At 35.9% G+C, this 17,269-nt stretch overlaps 2 protein-coding genes across 2 annotated transcripts in view; one reads left to right on the forward strand and one right to left on the reverse strand.

Annotated features, from left to right (window-relative positions):
- Window positions 1-92, reverse strand: part of tgfbr2l (transforming growth factor beta receptor-like) — an 11,805-nt gene extending 11,713 nt beyond the window's left edge. Inside the window, exon 1 of the mRNA XM_082175239.1 lies at window positions 1-92. This exon is cut by the window's left edge and continues 117 nt beyond it. The gene's annotated coding sequence lies outside the window, so the exon portion shown is untranslated.
- A 685-nt stretch (window positions 93-777) lies between these two features.
- On the forward strand, window positions 778-16,885 carry snx4 (sorting nexin 4). Its single transcript, XM_082175324.1, has 14 exons — window positions 778-903; window positions 1,843-1,967; window positions 7,740-7,878; window positions 7,963-8,112; window positions 8,689-8,736; window positions 9,178-9,233; window positions 9,343-9,415; window positions 9,821-9,882; window positions 10,415-10,480; window positions 11,679-11,768; window positions 13,957-14,056; window positions 14,651-14,796; window positions 15,329-15,443; window positions 15,584-16,885. The coding sequence occupies exons 1-14, from the start codon at window positions 817-819 to the stop codon at window positions 15,629-15,631; spliced, it is 1,305 nt and encodes a 434-aa protein (XP_082031450.1). The 5' UTR covers window positions 778-816; the 3' UTR covers window positions 15,632-16,885.
- Window positions 16,886-17,269: the final 384 nt, after the last annotated feature.

Raw genomic sequence — 17,269 nt, forward strand, 5'->3', positions numbered from 1 at the left:
GCTCGTGTCAAAGACACAGATAAGCTCATCTGTAAGAGAGTTCAGGACTGTGTGTGTGTGTGTGTGTGTGTGTGTGTGTGTGACTGAGTTCCGTGTAGGCGGATCCAGATGTTTTTAATCCAGATGTGAGTGAGAGCGGATCCGCCCAGGAACTCACATTTATCAATGCACGATTCACAATATACAGAGGGAACAATGAACTACAGTCCAGCTTGTAGTGAGAAACACTACAATTTAAGTTCTTTCTTTCTTTCTTTCTTTCTTTCTTTCTTTCTTTCTTTCTTTCTTTCTTTCTTTCTTTCTTTCTTTCTTTCTTTCTTTCTTTCTTTCTTTCTTTCTTTCTTCCTTTCCTTCCTTTTTTCTAATAATAATAATAATGATAATAATAGGTCTATGTAAAGCCTATAAGTTTTTTTGTTTTGTTTTTTTCACAAAAGTTAAGCCATACAAAACTGACAGATTCCGCACTTTTGTCGTGACGCTGCAACAAAATGTAAATAGCTATATTCAAATAATTTCGTGATAATGACAGACTTTTGAACACAGTTGGGAAATGCTTATTGAACTGTTTTCTCAGGTAAAGTAGGACAAATAATCCGCTTAAATCATCTTAATAAAGTTAAAGAGACATATTACCCGTACACCATTTAATCAGTTTTTTTTATTATTAATATTAATCATTTCAACAAAAGAATGAATTTTTTAGAACATTCGTGCTATTTTATGAGTATCTGTATGTCACGCGCGCGTGCACGCGCACATACTTGCTGTGAAACAGTGAAAGTGGCCAACGCGCAAGCGCGAGACGGGCAAACCATGGCGGATTCAGGAAGCGAAGAAATAGCGGTGATTGGAAACACAGATCTGACTCCTTCGGAGTCGGAAAACAACTTAAAAAACACGGTAAAGTCCGTTACAGAATCTTTTTATGCGGGGTGGCCGGTAATGTGTGCTGATTTGTAGATGTCGCGCGTGCGAGCGCGTGATATATGCGGGACGGCAGTGTTTTGCTTTGGCTCATGAATGGCGATATATCAATATTGCTAAAATATCACGAGGTTCTGCGAACACATTACATGAGCTAGATGTATGTTGTGGCACTTTTTTTATTACAGTGTATGAATTATGTAAACAATAATTATATAAAGCCACACAAGTAGCTTTACCTTGTTGTCAATGAAGAGCTTTTGCCACGTAGTTTGTAAACACCCAGTATATCATAGTCATCTGATGTGTTAGTCCGCATCCTTGATTCATTTTCAAGTCAGTAGATTTCATACTCGAATTTCTTAATGGGTTGATGCTTGAAATAAGGGACAAAATATGTCCAATATCTTTTATCTTTTTTTTTTTTTGAATAGCATCATTTTAGACTTTAGAATAAGAAATTAATCAAATTATTACTACAGTGTTCTTAACACAAATGTACCTTTTAATTTGGTTTTCTTTTTATGAAACTAAACCTTAGTCTGTCATGGTGCTGAAAGTCAGTTTGAAACCATCCTGTGTAATCCAATCATTCATAAATTCATTGTCTATATTAATAATACTTTATTTTCTTTATTTACTTTATAAATCTGATGGGGATTACCCATACTGAGCAAAACTATAAGTTGAAAAAAGCAGGAGATTTAACCTAAAGATTGTGCATACTGCTGAACAGATTTTTTGAAAAAGGATGAGTGCATTGATGTGTCCAAACTTGTAAAAATATGTAAAAAACATGAGAGAAATCAGCTCATAGAAATACCTGTGCTTTTTTGCATTGAAAATATCATAAGGATTCTGTAGTGGTGTAACATGCATATTAAACATTGTGCTTTTCTGGATCAAATTTTACAGATGGTTGAAAAAGGGACAAGTCTTCTGAAGAAGATGGAGATCAGTGTGGCTGAAGCAGAGAAGAGGACCGGCAAGAATGCTGTCAACATGCAAGAGACTTATACAGTGTATCTTATAGAGACACGGTAAGACACTTCCCTTTCACAGTGCTACGACTCCTCATTAAATCTATTGTCTAAAATTCAGGTTATAGATCTTATTGTGAACGATTAATTTGTGCATGTTTTATTATTTACATTTTATTATTTATTTATTTTGCTCCCGTAATTTTTTATCTCAATGTCATAACTTGATCTTCCAGTGAAATTATAGACTTTATCTCTGGTGACTTATGCCAGACTTCTCCAATCATTTTTTCTGCATAAACTCTGCCCCTTTCTTTCAATCGATTGCAAGCATGCATTAAGATCTGCCTCAATCCAATCATCAACTGATGAATTATAACATGTATATGAAGTTTCTATTGACATATACCATTTATTCTGTGGTTAAGCCAAAACTATAAAAAGTATTAACTAAATACGTGTTCTTTAAAGGAGGCTAGAAGCCATGTAAACCCTACAAGTATTGCATGTATTCCTTTCTTGACATGATAATGAAGATCAGGGGTTTGGATGAAGTTAGTTCAGAGATATGTAAACAAAGTGCCTGTAATGACAGCTGAAAGTATGGAGCTAATGAAACTAATGTTTTTTACCCATTGTGAATATGAATAACCAGCTTGTAGATAAGGTAAGTTTACACATTGACTTTCTGACTGAACTATGCTCACGCTGTACTAGCATGGCGAACTGCAAAACATCAAAGAGTCACAGCACACTATACCAGCTCAGAAACTGTGGAAGCCGGACTGGTGGAGACCATTCGGATTTCCTCTCTTTACTGAAATGTTTACACTAGACCTCTTCTTCCTGTGCCTGGGTCTGTCACTTTAACATGTTCTTTCTACATCAAATAAAACAAAACAGAAGTATCCCACTGGACAGGAAGTGATATGCAGCAACTTTCACCTCTCACTCTGACCCCGTCACCCCGCCAAGCTTTGTGTTGGAAAGAGGGACTTGTCATTTTGGAGAGGGTGATGAGTCAGCGCTTCAGGCAGATGTGCTTTGTCTGTGTTTCCAGCAGGGCCAAACACGCATGCTGGCCAGAGTGCAATAACATATTATCACATGATTCGAAAACAATACTTAGTGGTAAAAATCATAAAATCACTGCCTGCAACCAAGACTTTTTCAAACATGTTTTTTGGTACGTCTAAAAAAAATGGAAAAGCACCCAGAACTAGATTTTTTAGTTTATTTAAATGAGAATGGAGCTTGTTCATGCAAAAAGTTGCTGTTGTGGATGGTTGCCATGGATTTGCTATGCTGTTTCTTAAGCCCCAAATCAGCATATTAGAATGATTTCTGAAGGATCATGTGACACTGAAAGGGTTAGTTCACCCAAAAATGAAAATTCTGTCAGTAATCACTCACCCTCATGTTGTTCCAACCCCGTAAGTCTTTTGTTCATCTTCGGAACACAAATTAAGATATTTTTGATGAAATCTGAGAGCTGTCTCACTCCTTCATAGGCTGCTAGGTAATTGATATCTGCCATCCCAGAAATGTTAGTAAAGATATCGTTAAAATAGTCCAAGTGACTACAGTGGCTCAACCAAAGTTTATCAAGTGACGAGAATACTTTTTGTGCGCAAACCCTCCCCAAAAATAACGACTTTATTCAACCATCTCTTCCCTTCCATCAGTTCCATGTCATTCTCCTGAGCTGTTGGCGTTGTTTAACAGCGCAGCGCTTCTGGGTTGTACGTCAGAATGTAGGCTCACTATTGGCCGACGCTGGTCATGTGTGTGATGCTGGCCAATAGTGAGCCTACGTTCTGACGTACAACCCAGAAGCGCTGCGCTGTTACACTACGCGTGAACTCACTCAGAGGCCCACACAGAAGAAAATTAATAGTTGAATAACTTTTAATGCATTTTTTGCGCACAAAAAGTACTCTCGTCGCTTGATAATCTTAAGGTTGAGCCACTGTAGTCACTTGGACTATTTTAACGATGTCTTTACTAACTTTTCTGGGCTGGCAGATATCAGTTACCTAGCAGCCTATGAAGGAGTGAGACAGCTCTCAGATTTCATCAAAAATATCTTAATTGTGTTCCGAATTTGTGTTTCATTTTTGGGTGAACTAAAAAATTCAGCTTTGCCATCATAGGAATAAATTGCTTTTTAAAATATATGAAAGCAGAAAACAAGTTTCACAATATTACTGTTTTTACTGTGTTTATGTTTGCTCAAATAAATACAGCTTTGGTGTCCATAAGGTGCTCTGAATAGTTTTTACATTTAAATGTATACAGATAAAAATTTGGCAGACGCTTTAATTCATAGTGACTTACAATGCATTGAAGGTTTTTTACAATTGACCAGTATGCATCCTCTGGGAATCGATCCCATGACCTTTGTGTTTCTAGCACCATGCTACAGTTTGTGCTACAGTTTTTAGCATGTTGCTTGTTATGTGTTTGTTTGGGTTTTCTAGGTCGTTGCAAAGATATGACTCAAGTCCCTCCTTCAGGGTTTATTCGACTATTTGACTGTCCCACAAGGAAAATTACAAGTTTGATTGCTTGTAAATGTAAAAGCATACCTCTGCTCAACAGGCTGCATGATTTGAGATATCATTCATATCTGTTGCACAAACGGTACGTGACGAGTTACATGCTCAGGGTTAAAGGGTTTGTTCAAATCCCTAACCTTAACAGTATATAAAGAGTAGTAATCGTGATGCTAACATTAGCATAACATTTTTGGCTTTATTGATTCTTTATACATGGAGATAACTTAACAGTGCTGTACTGTTGCTCGTTTCCATAAAAGGAAGCATGTGTTTTTGTAAGCACCATGTGGAAGGCATACTGCACACACACAGTGGGCTTTAGAGAGCAGTTTGGTGCCACTGATCTTGGAGAAAGTTGTACAGTCTGAGTGGAGAATGCCTGTCAGCCAATCCGCACCTTCCTTGTGCTTTGATTTCATCATGGATTATTAGTGTGGAGCACATTTTGTGCTCCCCTTTCTTCCCTGGAGCCCTTGGGAAGTTAGGATCTTATTTCAAAGTCTACCCTTTTTTCTTCAGCGCCCCCCCCCCCCCCCCCCCATGTATATTTCCTTCTCTGCGTCTCTTAATTTTTTGCATTTTTCTATTTGTATTAGTGAGGGCTCCAACAATCAGAAAAAAATTCTGAAAATATCAGGGAATTTAATTGTTTACACTGTAAATAATGTGTAAAACAGGTGTTTAAGTTGAGCATTTGTGTTCACTATAGTTAAAAAGATTGGGTCAGTATGATTCATGTTTTTGAAAGAAGTCTCTTATCCTCAACAAGGTTTCATTTATTTGATCAAAAATACAGTAAAAACAGTAATATTGTGAAGTATTATTACAATTTTAAATAACTAATATGTTTTACAATGTATTTATTTTCCTGTGAAGGCAAAACTGAATTTTCAGCATTATTACTCCAGTCTTTAGTGTCACATGATTCTTAAAGGGGTGGTATAATGCCCTCTTCACAAGATGTAAAATAAGTCTTTGATGTCCCCAAAGTGTGTATGTGAAGTTTTAGCTCAAAATACCCCACAGATATTTTTATTTAGCATGTTAATATTGTCACTTTTTGAGGTTGAGCAAAAACGCACAGATTTTCTGTCTGTCCCTTTAAATGCAAATGAGCTGCTGCTCCCAGGACAGGGGGCGGAGCTTCGTGTCCTTTTACCTCACGCAGACATGCACTGAAAATTTCAAAAACCTTTAGCCTTTTATGTTCAAACCGGAGTCAGACAAAGATGGAGAGATTCAAGAAGAAATGACAACATGTAGAATGCAACAGGACATTTCTGAATGGTTAGTTGATGAATTTATACAGCTTATGTGTAGTTATCTTCTAGTCATTGATTAGCATATTCTGTCATGATAATCTATAAATCACGTTCCCGGGGGCGGTGTTTATGTAAATTATTGGGTTCATGATGTCACAAACCCGGGAGGAATGTCCCTACCAGCCATTTGTTGTAGTCCTTAAACTATTTCTTTAAAAGCAAATATCTTCCTTTGCTTTGAACTTTGAGCGTTGTAACATTGAAGATGTTGTTTATGCTCAAACAGCAACATCACACACTAACTAAAGTTAGAAAAGTGACATCATAATCAACCACCCCTTTAAGAAATCATTCTAATATGCTGATTTGCTGCTCAAGAAATATTTCTTACTGTTATCAAGGCTGAAAACAGTGGTGCTGCTTAATGTTTTTGTGGAAATTGATGATAAAAATTCAGAGTAGATTAATAGAAAGTTCAAAAGAACAGCATTTATTTGAAATACAAATATTTTGTAACATTATGTCTTTACTGTCACTTGATCAATTAAATGCATCCTTGCTGAATATAAGTATTCATTTCTTAGAACTTAGGCTATATTATATGTATATTTTGACATTATATCGGCTAACCTTTTTATTTTATTTGTCGTCCAATAAAAGAGAACGACTGGAAAAGTCATTGAAATTCATTGATCAAAAAGTAGTGGCATGCCTATATGAACTGCAGTACTGACACTGCAGAGATGTTTAATTAAATTAGGAGAGTTCATAATATAGATGCTCCTACACAGCAGTGTGATTTTAGTGGAGTTCTGCTCCTATATTAACAGCACTCGAGTCATGGATTCATGCACTGGGAACTCTGCAAGTGTACACAGCACTGTTAAACCTTTGGCATGTGTTTGAAAAGGCCCTTAAAATGACTGCTTTCATAAACTAGAACCACAACTTGAAACCTCATAGATCTCTAGTGTGTTTATTGCAGATTAATTTTATTTAGAAATTAGCTTAAACTGTTAACCAACCTCACATTTCATGACAGAAGTGTTTTTAATATTTTTGAAGAGATGTACACCACCGGTCAAAAGTTTGGAGACATTATTATTTGTAATGTTTTTGAAAGAAGTGCTCATCAAGCCTGCATTTATTTGATCAAAAATACAGAAAAAGCAGTAATATTGTGAAATATTATTACAGTTTAAATTAATGCTTTTCTATTTTAATATACTTTAAAATATAATTTATTTCTGTGATGGAAAGCTGAATTTTCATTCGCCATTACTCCAGTCTTCAGTGTCACATGATCCTCCAGAAATCAATGATGGAAACAGTTTTGCTGCTTAGTATTTTTTTTATAACCTGTGATACTTTTTTCAGGATTCTCTGATGAATAAAAAGTTAAAAAAGAACAGCATTTATTTAAAATATAAATATTTTGTAAAAATGAACACTACCATTCAAAAGTTTGGGGTCAGTAATTTTTTTTCTTTCTTTTTTTTTTTTAAAGAAATGAATACTTTTAATTCAGCAAGGATGTATTAAATTGATCAAAAGTGATAGTAAAGACTTCTATTGTTAGAGAAGATTTCGGATTAGAATAAATGCTGTTTCCTACATTGAAAATAACTATCAAATCAGAATAGAATGATTTCTGAAGGATCATGTGACACTGAAGACTAGAGTAATGATACTGAAAATTCAGCTTTGCCATCACAGAAATAAATTATATTTTAAAGTGAAAAACATAATTTTTTAACATTGAATCTTAATAATATTTCACAATATTACTGTTTTTACTGTATTTTTGATCAAATAAATGCAGGTTTGATGAGCATAAAGAGACTTCTTTCAAAAACATTAAAAACAGTAATGTTTCCAAACTTTTGACCGTTACTGTATATATCAAGGTTTATACCAAACCTAACAAATTTTTTATTGAAAGGCTATTTAAAATGAGCATTTCTTTAAGTTTCATTCCACTTCTGACAGTCATTTTTATTCTGTGTTTTTAGGCCTGTGGATGCTGCATCAGAAGGGACCAATCCTGTCCCAGATTCTCTTTGGAGGCGTTATAGCGAATTTGAGCTCCTTCGAAACTATTTGTTAGTTGCCTATCCATTTGTGGTGGTTCCGCCGTTGCCTGAAAAACGGGTATGCAAACAAGATGCTTTGGTTTCTGCTGCTTGTAAATGCAATTTGCCTCCATACACTGTAACTTCATGCTTTGTACAACAGGCTGAATTTGTCTGGCACAAGCTGACAGCAGACAACATGGACCCTGATTTCGTGGAGAGGCGCAGGGTTGGACTAGAGAACTTCCTGCTTCGAGTGGCCTCGCACCCAGTCTTGTCCAATGACAAGATCTTCTATTCATTCCTCACCGAGGTAGAGAGTCTGGACAATAAAGTTCTTCTGATATTTGTCATTAATACATAATGTCTAATTAAATGTTACAGTTAATTAATTTGTAATTAAATGTTTTATTTATTTATTTGTAATCAGTTCATTTCTATTTCTACTAGGCTGTCAAATGTTTTTTTTTTAAGTTAAAATTGATTGACAGCCTAGTAGAAATTGAAATTAATTAATTACATGGTAGCCACATGTACAATACCAATGAAAAATGTTTCAAATGAAGTTTTGTCATTATAAGAAGTGGCTTTAAAAGTCTCTCTATCTATCTCTATCTCTATCTCTATCTCTATCTCTCTCTCTTATCTCTCTATCTATTATTGAACACACACTAACAGAGCGTATTTGAGCATTGAGTACCCTGGCTTACCATCCACAACATTCCATTAGTATTTGTGAATTTTAATAATTGAACTAAATTAATTTGTTATATTGACAGCCCTTTTTTCCGTTGTAAAAAAAAAAAAAAAAAAAATGTTTTAACTGACATTTATTGCTGATAATGCCATTTGTCAGTGTCAGAAATTGCATCCTTTCTCTGCCCCACAGGAAAATGGTTGGAAGGAAACCGTGTTTGAGACAGGATTTCAGGCGAAGGTATATCAGCACTTTCCAGTTCATTAGGTTCTTTCTCTCTTTAACCCTCTAGCCATGACTCTTGTTTATATACAGTATATCGCTTCTCACCATAGGTCACTATTCATATGTTGATATGAAGCTGACTAAATATGTGTTGATATCAAATAAAAATTGTGTGAAGTGACTGAATTGCTACTGCGGTGAGGAATCTGTTATCAGTACGCTGTAGTTTATGTAAACAGGCACAGGAAGTCTGTTGGACCGTTCTGGATCAAACACGAAAGAGCAGCAGTATTTTATGTTAGTGTATATTATTGCCATATTGCAGTGTTTATCTGATCTCAGTCGTTTAAAAAATTGTTGTAAGGAGTGGCTGTAATTCTGCTTTACACCATCTGAACAAACAAAAACCCAAACATCAATCTGTCTGTCAACATTTGGCCTGTGTCCTCCTTACAGGCCGATTCAAGATTAAAGGCTCTAAATGCCACATTCAGAGTGAAGAACCCAGACAAGTAAGTTATTTTTGCAAACCGTGTTACACATCGTCACAAAATGCATGAAGATATGACCGTGCTGTTTGTTAACCCTGAAACTTGACCTGTGTGTGTGTGTGTTTCACAGGAGATTTGCAGAAATGAAACACTACGGTGATGAGCTGCAGTCTGTTATTTCACAGCTGCTGAGAGTTCGGGCGGTGAGTGTCAACACAGCCGAACATGCTGCTCAGTCTATTAGAAAAAGTCCTTTCAGTCCAACAAACATATATATTAGTTTTTAATAGGGATGAGAATTGTAAGGAAAGCGATACTGATGATTTCATTAACAATTCTTTTAGTACATTTTAGAAAGCACCCTTTTTTACTAAAGAAAAACATTAGTATTTTAGGCAATTTTTTAAAAAATGTCCCCAAATGATCTAAAGTATAAATCTTAAATAAATATGTGGTTGCATTTGAATCATAGAATGAATCTAAAGATGAAATTAGCTGTTTTGTTGATTGTTATTATAACTTTTTTTTAAATGTTTCTTAAAATCAGATTCAATTACTAACAGAGTTCAACAATTTTTTTGCTTTCTTTGTTTTTTTTGTTTTTTTAGAGAGCAGCTGATCGCCTATATGGAGTCTACAAAGTGCATGGAAATTATGGAAGAGTCTTTAGGTAATATTTTCTTTTAAAGGAAATAGTTCACTTTTATATTTTACTTTTATGTCAAAACCCATATGGCTTACATTTTTACAACACATAAAGAGTTGTTCTGCAGAATGTACAGGCTCCTTTTTTCCATATAATGACCATGTTTACATGCGTGTCATTATCCGAGGTCCCATAAAAAGACGGTTTAGGTTCCTGACAGCTATTGAAACAGTCCTGTGTACACTACCATTTTTTACTTTTAAAGAAAAAATTTATTAAGCAAGGATTAATTTGATCAACGGTGAAAGTAAAAGCGTTTGTGTTTTTTCATATCTTCTCTATACAGTCATTCTGTGTGATGAATAGACCAGTTTTTATCTCACAATGTTACAATCACAATAATGTACCCTCAATTTGAAAGAGCCAGGCATGTTTTATAATGTGCCTGTGAACTGTTTTTGTGAGAAGCATTTTTGGGGTAAATCTTTTGGGTTGCGATTGTGTAGCTGTGGTCAGCTGCAGTGGTTTAATGTGAGTCTTTGTTTGTTTTGGACAGCGAGTGGAGTGCCATTGAGAAAGAGATGGGAGATGGGCTGCAGAGTGCCGGCCATCACATGGACGCGTAAGTTCACAGCGCACGCAACACAGATGAAGGCTGCTTTATGAGCCATTCTCATGTATCTTTATAGGATTAGTGCAAGATTTTATTGCAGCTGGTTTTGATTGTATTTCTCCTACCTGGGACGATCCCGTTACCCTCCAAGAGCTCATTGAGGGAAGTGCTGTATGATACACCCCAGGACTTTCCTGTGATTCTACATGTGTGTGCTTCTGCTACTGAGCTGTAAAACACATTTGCCAGATTGATCTGAATCCTCTCATATTTCCATTCACGACCCCCCCCCCCCCATAACAAGTAGCCAGAAAGATGAGCCCTTGGGAGGCTCGGGTTTTGATTTTGCTGGCAGACCGTGCTGTGAATCTCTGGGAGCCATGGCCAAAATATTTAGCTGTATAATTATTTTTTCAACGTTATGATGAGGATGTTGTAAAAGGGACTCTTTTGCAGTAATGTCCTCAGTGAGTCTTTAACCAGTCCCTTTCGTTTCTATACTGGTTTTGTATTGCTGCATGTTCTGATGGATTCCAGATTGCTATACTTAGCAGAAAGGTCAAAGGTCAGAGCCCAATGCGCTGCTTGTCTGTCTCAGCATTGAAAGAAACAACCTGTCCATCATCAGCCCACATTTGGCAGCTGCCAGACTGTTTTATGGATCATGTCGCTCACCTATTCCTAAAAATTCCTCTAAATACCCCAAACTGGCTCTGCTGCGGGTTTGGCATTAGTTCCACAGGCTCTACGTCTGATTTAGAGAGGATAATACATGTAGTTTTACCAGAATGCCAGTTTGTGATGTTAGGTTGTGGGCAGTATGACCAAAATATTATATCATGGTCACAGTATATATAAAACATATAGTTATTTTTCCTGGAAACTCAACGGAAAGTGGTTTATTAAATAAGACCCAGTAATACCTATTTCGGGTAATTCCGTTATTTTAAATGAAAAGTACATCATTTTATTTGATTTATTTGATCTTTTTAGTTGGAATTTAAGGGAAAAAAAAAACTAAAAACAAGATTATTTATAACAAAAGATCAAGCCTGGCATCAGTGCAAAACACACAATACCAGCAACAAAAAACTTGAGCCCATTCGTTTGAATGGTAGTGTACACACATCTGTGACATTATGATGTCAAGTTGATGGACATGTTATATGCCAACTACCCTTTTATCGGGCACTTTTGTTTGTTACAGGTATGCTGCTTCTGTAGATGATATTCTAGAGGAAGAGGAGCATTACGCTGACCAGCTGAAGGAGTACCTTTTCTATGCAGACGCAGTAAGGTACAGTATTAATTTTGTGTTGCCTGAATGTCCTTATCTTCACCCAAAATGAGAATTGTAAACATTTAATGCCAACTTCAAAATCAAGCATAATTGGTCTTATTTAAAGTTTTTGGAGTCTACTAGAATAGGTTTTCATGTTTGAATGTAAAAAAAAAAAAAAACTAAACAAAAGTTTGCCCCAAACAGCAATAAAAATAATTATTTGACACATATTTTACATTGTTGTAGCACCTCTCTTGCCAGACTGTCAGTAACTCCTTGAAGCCCCTCCTCCTTCACAATGAGCTCTGATTTGGTTGGCTGGAACAGTGTGTTGTGGTCAGTCGCTTTGACCATGTTTTGGAAATGAGACACTACTAATAACACACTACTAATGCAACTCAACCAGGCCTCTGCCCTTTTTATTGTGTATGCCTTGGGCGGGAAATATTTAAATGAGATATACTGTGACTTGAACGTTCCTGGAAGAAAACTCAAGACTACAATCGAATCGAGGAATTTCAGGGAATTCAGAAACAGTGCTTACTGATAACTCACTTTGGAGGGAACTTTGGGCTTTGTAACTTTGCAGAACTTTTTCATGCTCAGACAGCAACATTACACACCAAAAAAAGCATTGTAGGACCCCTTTAAACGTGAACTGAAGTATACTAAACAAAAGCTGTTATAACATTGAGGTTGATTAGAAATGTGCATTTTGTTCAAACTGCACCAGTTCCCAGAACTCCTTGGAGCCGATAGCCTCCACTGGCTGATAAAGTTACACATATGCAACTTTCTTACACTATTTACACAATCCCCCATCAGTGCCCGGTTTTTCTGAAAGCGATCAGGCTGCCGGTCAGCTAGGCTTTCAGTTTAACAATTTCCATAAGAAACAAGTAGATTGTCTGCTTTTATGGTTCATTTTGGGGGTGGTGGTGACGCAATTGATAAGACACATGCCTTTGGTGTGAGAGACCCGGGTTCGAATCCACTGTGAGACACCAATGTGTCCCTGAGCAAGACACTTAACCCCTAGTTGATCCAGAGGCGTGCGACCTCTGACATATATAGCAATTGTAAGTCGCTTTGGATAAAAGCGTCAGCTAAATGAATAAATGTAAATTTTGTATATCAGGGTATATTCAGAAATTCTTAAGCTGAATTTAATACCTTCACAATATTTTTTTGAAGCAGTGTAAAGTGAAAAGTAAAGGGTTTTTTGTTGTTTTTTTAAGCTGTGATTTTACCACTTGATTTCATAGCTTTGTAAGATAAAATCCTTCTTTGCTAGACCTGATAATTATTTTGGTCTATAATCATATCAATATCAAAAAGTAGAATAAAGTAGCATTAAAAAGTTTATTTTAACTAATAGTCTAATTAATAGTCTTACCCATCATCCCTCACCGGTTTTCCCTCAAAACTTTTTTTTATTTTTTATATTACTCCAAGAAATGTATACTGTACACTAACGTTCAAAAGTTTGGGGTCAGTTGGATTTTTAAAGGTTTTTGAAATAAGTCTCTTATGCTCACCCAGCCTGCATTTATTTGATCAAAAATACAGTATAAACAACAGTATTGTGATATATTATTACAATTTTAAATAACAGTTTCTATTTGGACATATATTAAAAGTTTTTTTTTTTTTTTTCTGTGATGCAAAGATACATTTTCAGCATCATTACTCCAGTCTTGGATGCTGACTTGCTGCTCAAGAAACAATAATAATTATTATTATTATTATCAATGTTGAAATCAGTTGTGCTGCTTAATATTTTTGGGGAAACTGTGATAATTTTTTTAAGGATTCTTTGAACAGAAAGTTCATATTCATATAGATTTTTTTAAATAGAATTTTTTTGTAACAATGTTAAAGTCTTTACTGTCAATTTTGATAAATGTAATGCTTCCTTGTTGAATGAAAGTATTAATTTGTTTTGAAAAACTGACCCCATACTTTTGAATGGTACTTTGTTTCATTACTTCATTTACACTACATTTATTCATTTAACATACACTTTATTGACTTAGAAATTAAGAAAATGACAGGCAATTTATGTTATATGAATTTATGTTTCAATATGTGGTATCGTCAGGTTTTTATACCTCAAATTAAAACCCAGTGATGTCCGCAGATCTAATGGTAACAAAATAAAAACGAAACTAAGATATGTTGTGGTTAATGTGTGTTTTCACAGGGCAGTGTGTAGGAAGCATGAACTGACACAGTTTGAACTGGAGATGGCCGCCCAGGATCTGATCTCTAAGAAACAGCAGCGGGAGGAACTCGCCACTGGGGTCAGTGTCCATTCAATCACATGACAGCTCTCAAATACAGAACTCCACATCATCCTTCTTGCGTCTGGAATGAGGGACTTTCCAGCAAGTCTTAATGGTTTTATTCCAACTCAGGCCCATGTCATGTCACAAGAGGAAGGGAAAAAATAGAGACCATTATAAAACGCATTTGGTTTATTTTCTGCTTTGAAATGTATAGGATAAAACAAATCTAAATTTAGATTAGTTAGTTAGTTAGTTAGATTTCTGGCCCTTTGTAGTACAAAGTTTGGCCACCTCTGCTTTAGAAGGATTCGGGTTTACTAGTGAGGGTTTTTAACAGTTTTATGCAATAAAAATTGTGCGCCTTGCCGTTTGGGCTAAGAATTACCTCAATGGCACATTTAACATGTAAACATTTGAGCTGCGCAAAAAGCCAACGACATGCATAACACATTCTGACCTGATTGGCTGTTATGGATAATTACCAAGCCCACTTGGCTAAAAAAAAAAGTGAGGAAACAATCCATATTTCAGCTTTCTGCAAAAAACATGGGAGGAAGAGTGTGGCTTACTGCGGGCCAATAGGTGTCATTGACTTCTTTTCCTGTGTAGACGGTACGGACCTTCTCTCTGAAGGGGATGACCAGTAAACTCTTTGGACAAGAGACCCCAGAGCAGAGAGAGGCCAAGCTGAAAATGCTGGAGACACAGATTGAAGAAGGAGAGGAACTGGTCAAAGAAAGAAAAACAGAATGCGAGTAAGCAGTGCTCTATTACCACACGACTGAATTAAACCCTCTGATCATGGCACAACACCGATTCAGGGTTTTCTGTTGCTGTCTTCAGGTCACGTCAGAATTATTGTACTTTCGAGATCACCCTTGAGAAACTTGACTTTATGCTCTTCAGTTTCAGAATATTGCAGATAATTGATACTAATCATAAGTTTTTAAATGTGCTTGATTACTGTACAGTTCACTTTATATGCATTTTATGTTCTTTTGATGACAAAAAGCTATAAATGTTGTCAGAAAATATGATTATTATACTTAAATTCAGGGTTTATGAGGCTGTCTTTTCATTCTGTGGCAGCACAAAAATTATGAAATGGACAGATATGTTCCAAATGCACATACTTTGCTCATATTGTTGCAGCCTCTGTGAATGAGAGGTGAACCCAAAGCCAGCCTAATTATACAACTGAGTTGATCTGAGGATATAACCACTCATGTCAAGCTTCATTCCATTTCATGGCAAGAATGTTTCAAAATAGCTTTGTCTTTTTTGTAGCGAATATGTGAAAAGTGCATGGGTGGACATTGAAAGGTTCAAAGAGCAGAAAGACCATGATCTCAGAGAGGCTCTCATCAGCTATGCCATCATGCAGATCAGCATGTGCAAGAAGGTTAGTATGGTCCGTGCCAAAAAAATAAATAAATAATTGTTTTTGCAAAACAAGCAAAACCCCTGTCTCTATACTCATCAGACTATTTATTAGGCAGAAGTAGAATAGTTGCATTAAACACAAGCATGTTTTGTTTTAAGGGAATACAAGTGTGGAACAACGCTAAAGAGTGCTTCAGTAAGATGTGAGGGTTCCAGCCATGACAACCAGAACACCAGGAGGCCTTGGAGATGTCAATCCAGAGAAGCACACACTCCTAGAGACTGACCTTGGGGACTAAAGTCTTCCTCTCAATCCTAAACTTTTGTCAACCTCTTGCACCAGATGCTCTGGTGTAAAAAGGTATTGAATAATATTGACATACACTAGTTTCAGTTTCAGTCCAAATAATGAATGAATGTGGTGCTGTTTTATTTATTTCCATGTTCATCAGCCAGATTTTAGATCTGGTTACTTTTGTGACTGCACTATTTTGACCTACACAAGAGTTTGTGAAGGTTGCATACAATTAATGACTTAACACTTCAGACAGAAACAGAAGAACAACTTACTTAATTAAGATCGATTCATCTTGAACTATGGAATGATTTCTTAATAATTTGTCTTTTTATTTTATTTCTTCTTATCTTTATGCTTTTTGATGCCAATATGTTTGCTAAAATCATTCCTTTTTTCTTTTCCATTATCTTTTTACTTCTTTAGTTAACCATAAAACACAAAAGCACAGATTAAAATTGTCAAGGCAAAATATGAGGGTGGGTTTTGGGAGGAAAAAAAAATCTCAGCGAATCCAGCAGTTCCATTTTTATCATAGCCCACACCCCTCCCCATAATGGTGGTCTCCCACATCTGGAACATGTCCAGTTTCTGTGGAACAAGCGAAATGATCTTTATCACCTGGCGCGGAGGACACCAAGAGTCAAATTTCCTACGAAAATAAAAGTAACTGGTCTTATTCACATGCAAACTAAATTTACCCTAACGCCCATACAGCAAACAAAGTCCCATAAATTCATCATAATATGCTGGTCTGTAACTTTCTGCACATTCTGCCATAAAAACTAAGCTGTTTATAACCACTGACCCCCTCCCTTTATATGGTTCAGTTCATCTGAGAAATATTAATATGCTGTTTATGCCTTATTCAAAACTTAACTCTGCATATTTTCTTTGTCCACTATGAATGCCATATTTGTCATCTGTTATGATGAGTGGGTGGGTCTATGTTTTGATAGAAATCTGGCTAAAGGAATATGAAGGTCACAGGAAAGGCTGGATATAATAATTTCCCCTTTTTTAGAGTTGCATGTGTAACTCAGCCTTACCCCTGGTCATTTGGTTCATTTTTTGGTTTATGGGGTGTAGAGTTAACCATTTGTATATACTGTTAAAATCATTGATTGTGTAACACTAATGGTAATAATAAAAAATTCCCATTATCATTTGGCTTGTGTTTTCATATGTCTTGAGTGTCATATTTACTGTCTTGTCTTTTGTCCCCTTTAATTAAAATGTAAAATGTAACCATGTTATGCCTCAAACTCATAATTACTGCTTATTGATAGTTAGTAATGTAGTTAAGTTTAGGTATTGGGTAGGATTGTGGAATGTAGAATATGGTCATGCAGAATAAAGCATAAATATGTGCTTTATAAGTACTAATAAGCAGCCATTATCCTAGTAATATGCATGCTAATAGGCAACTAGTTAATAGTTAATAACTAAAGTGTTACCGTATTTAAAAAATAAGACAACACCTTTAACTTAAGATGTCAGCAGAGTGTACTGCTGAAAATGGTAAAAATAATCATTTAAACGGACAAAAT

Source organism: Leuciscus leuciscus (assembly GCF_965113295.1).
Source record: "Leuciscus leuciscus genome assembly, chromosome: 7".
Classification (NCBI taxonomy): Eukaryota; Metazoa; Chordata; class Actinopteri; order Cypriniformes; family Leuciscidae; genus Leuciscus; species Leuciscus leuciscus.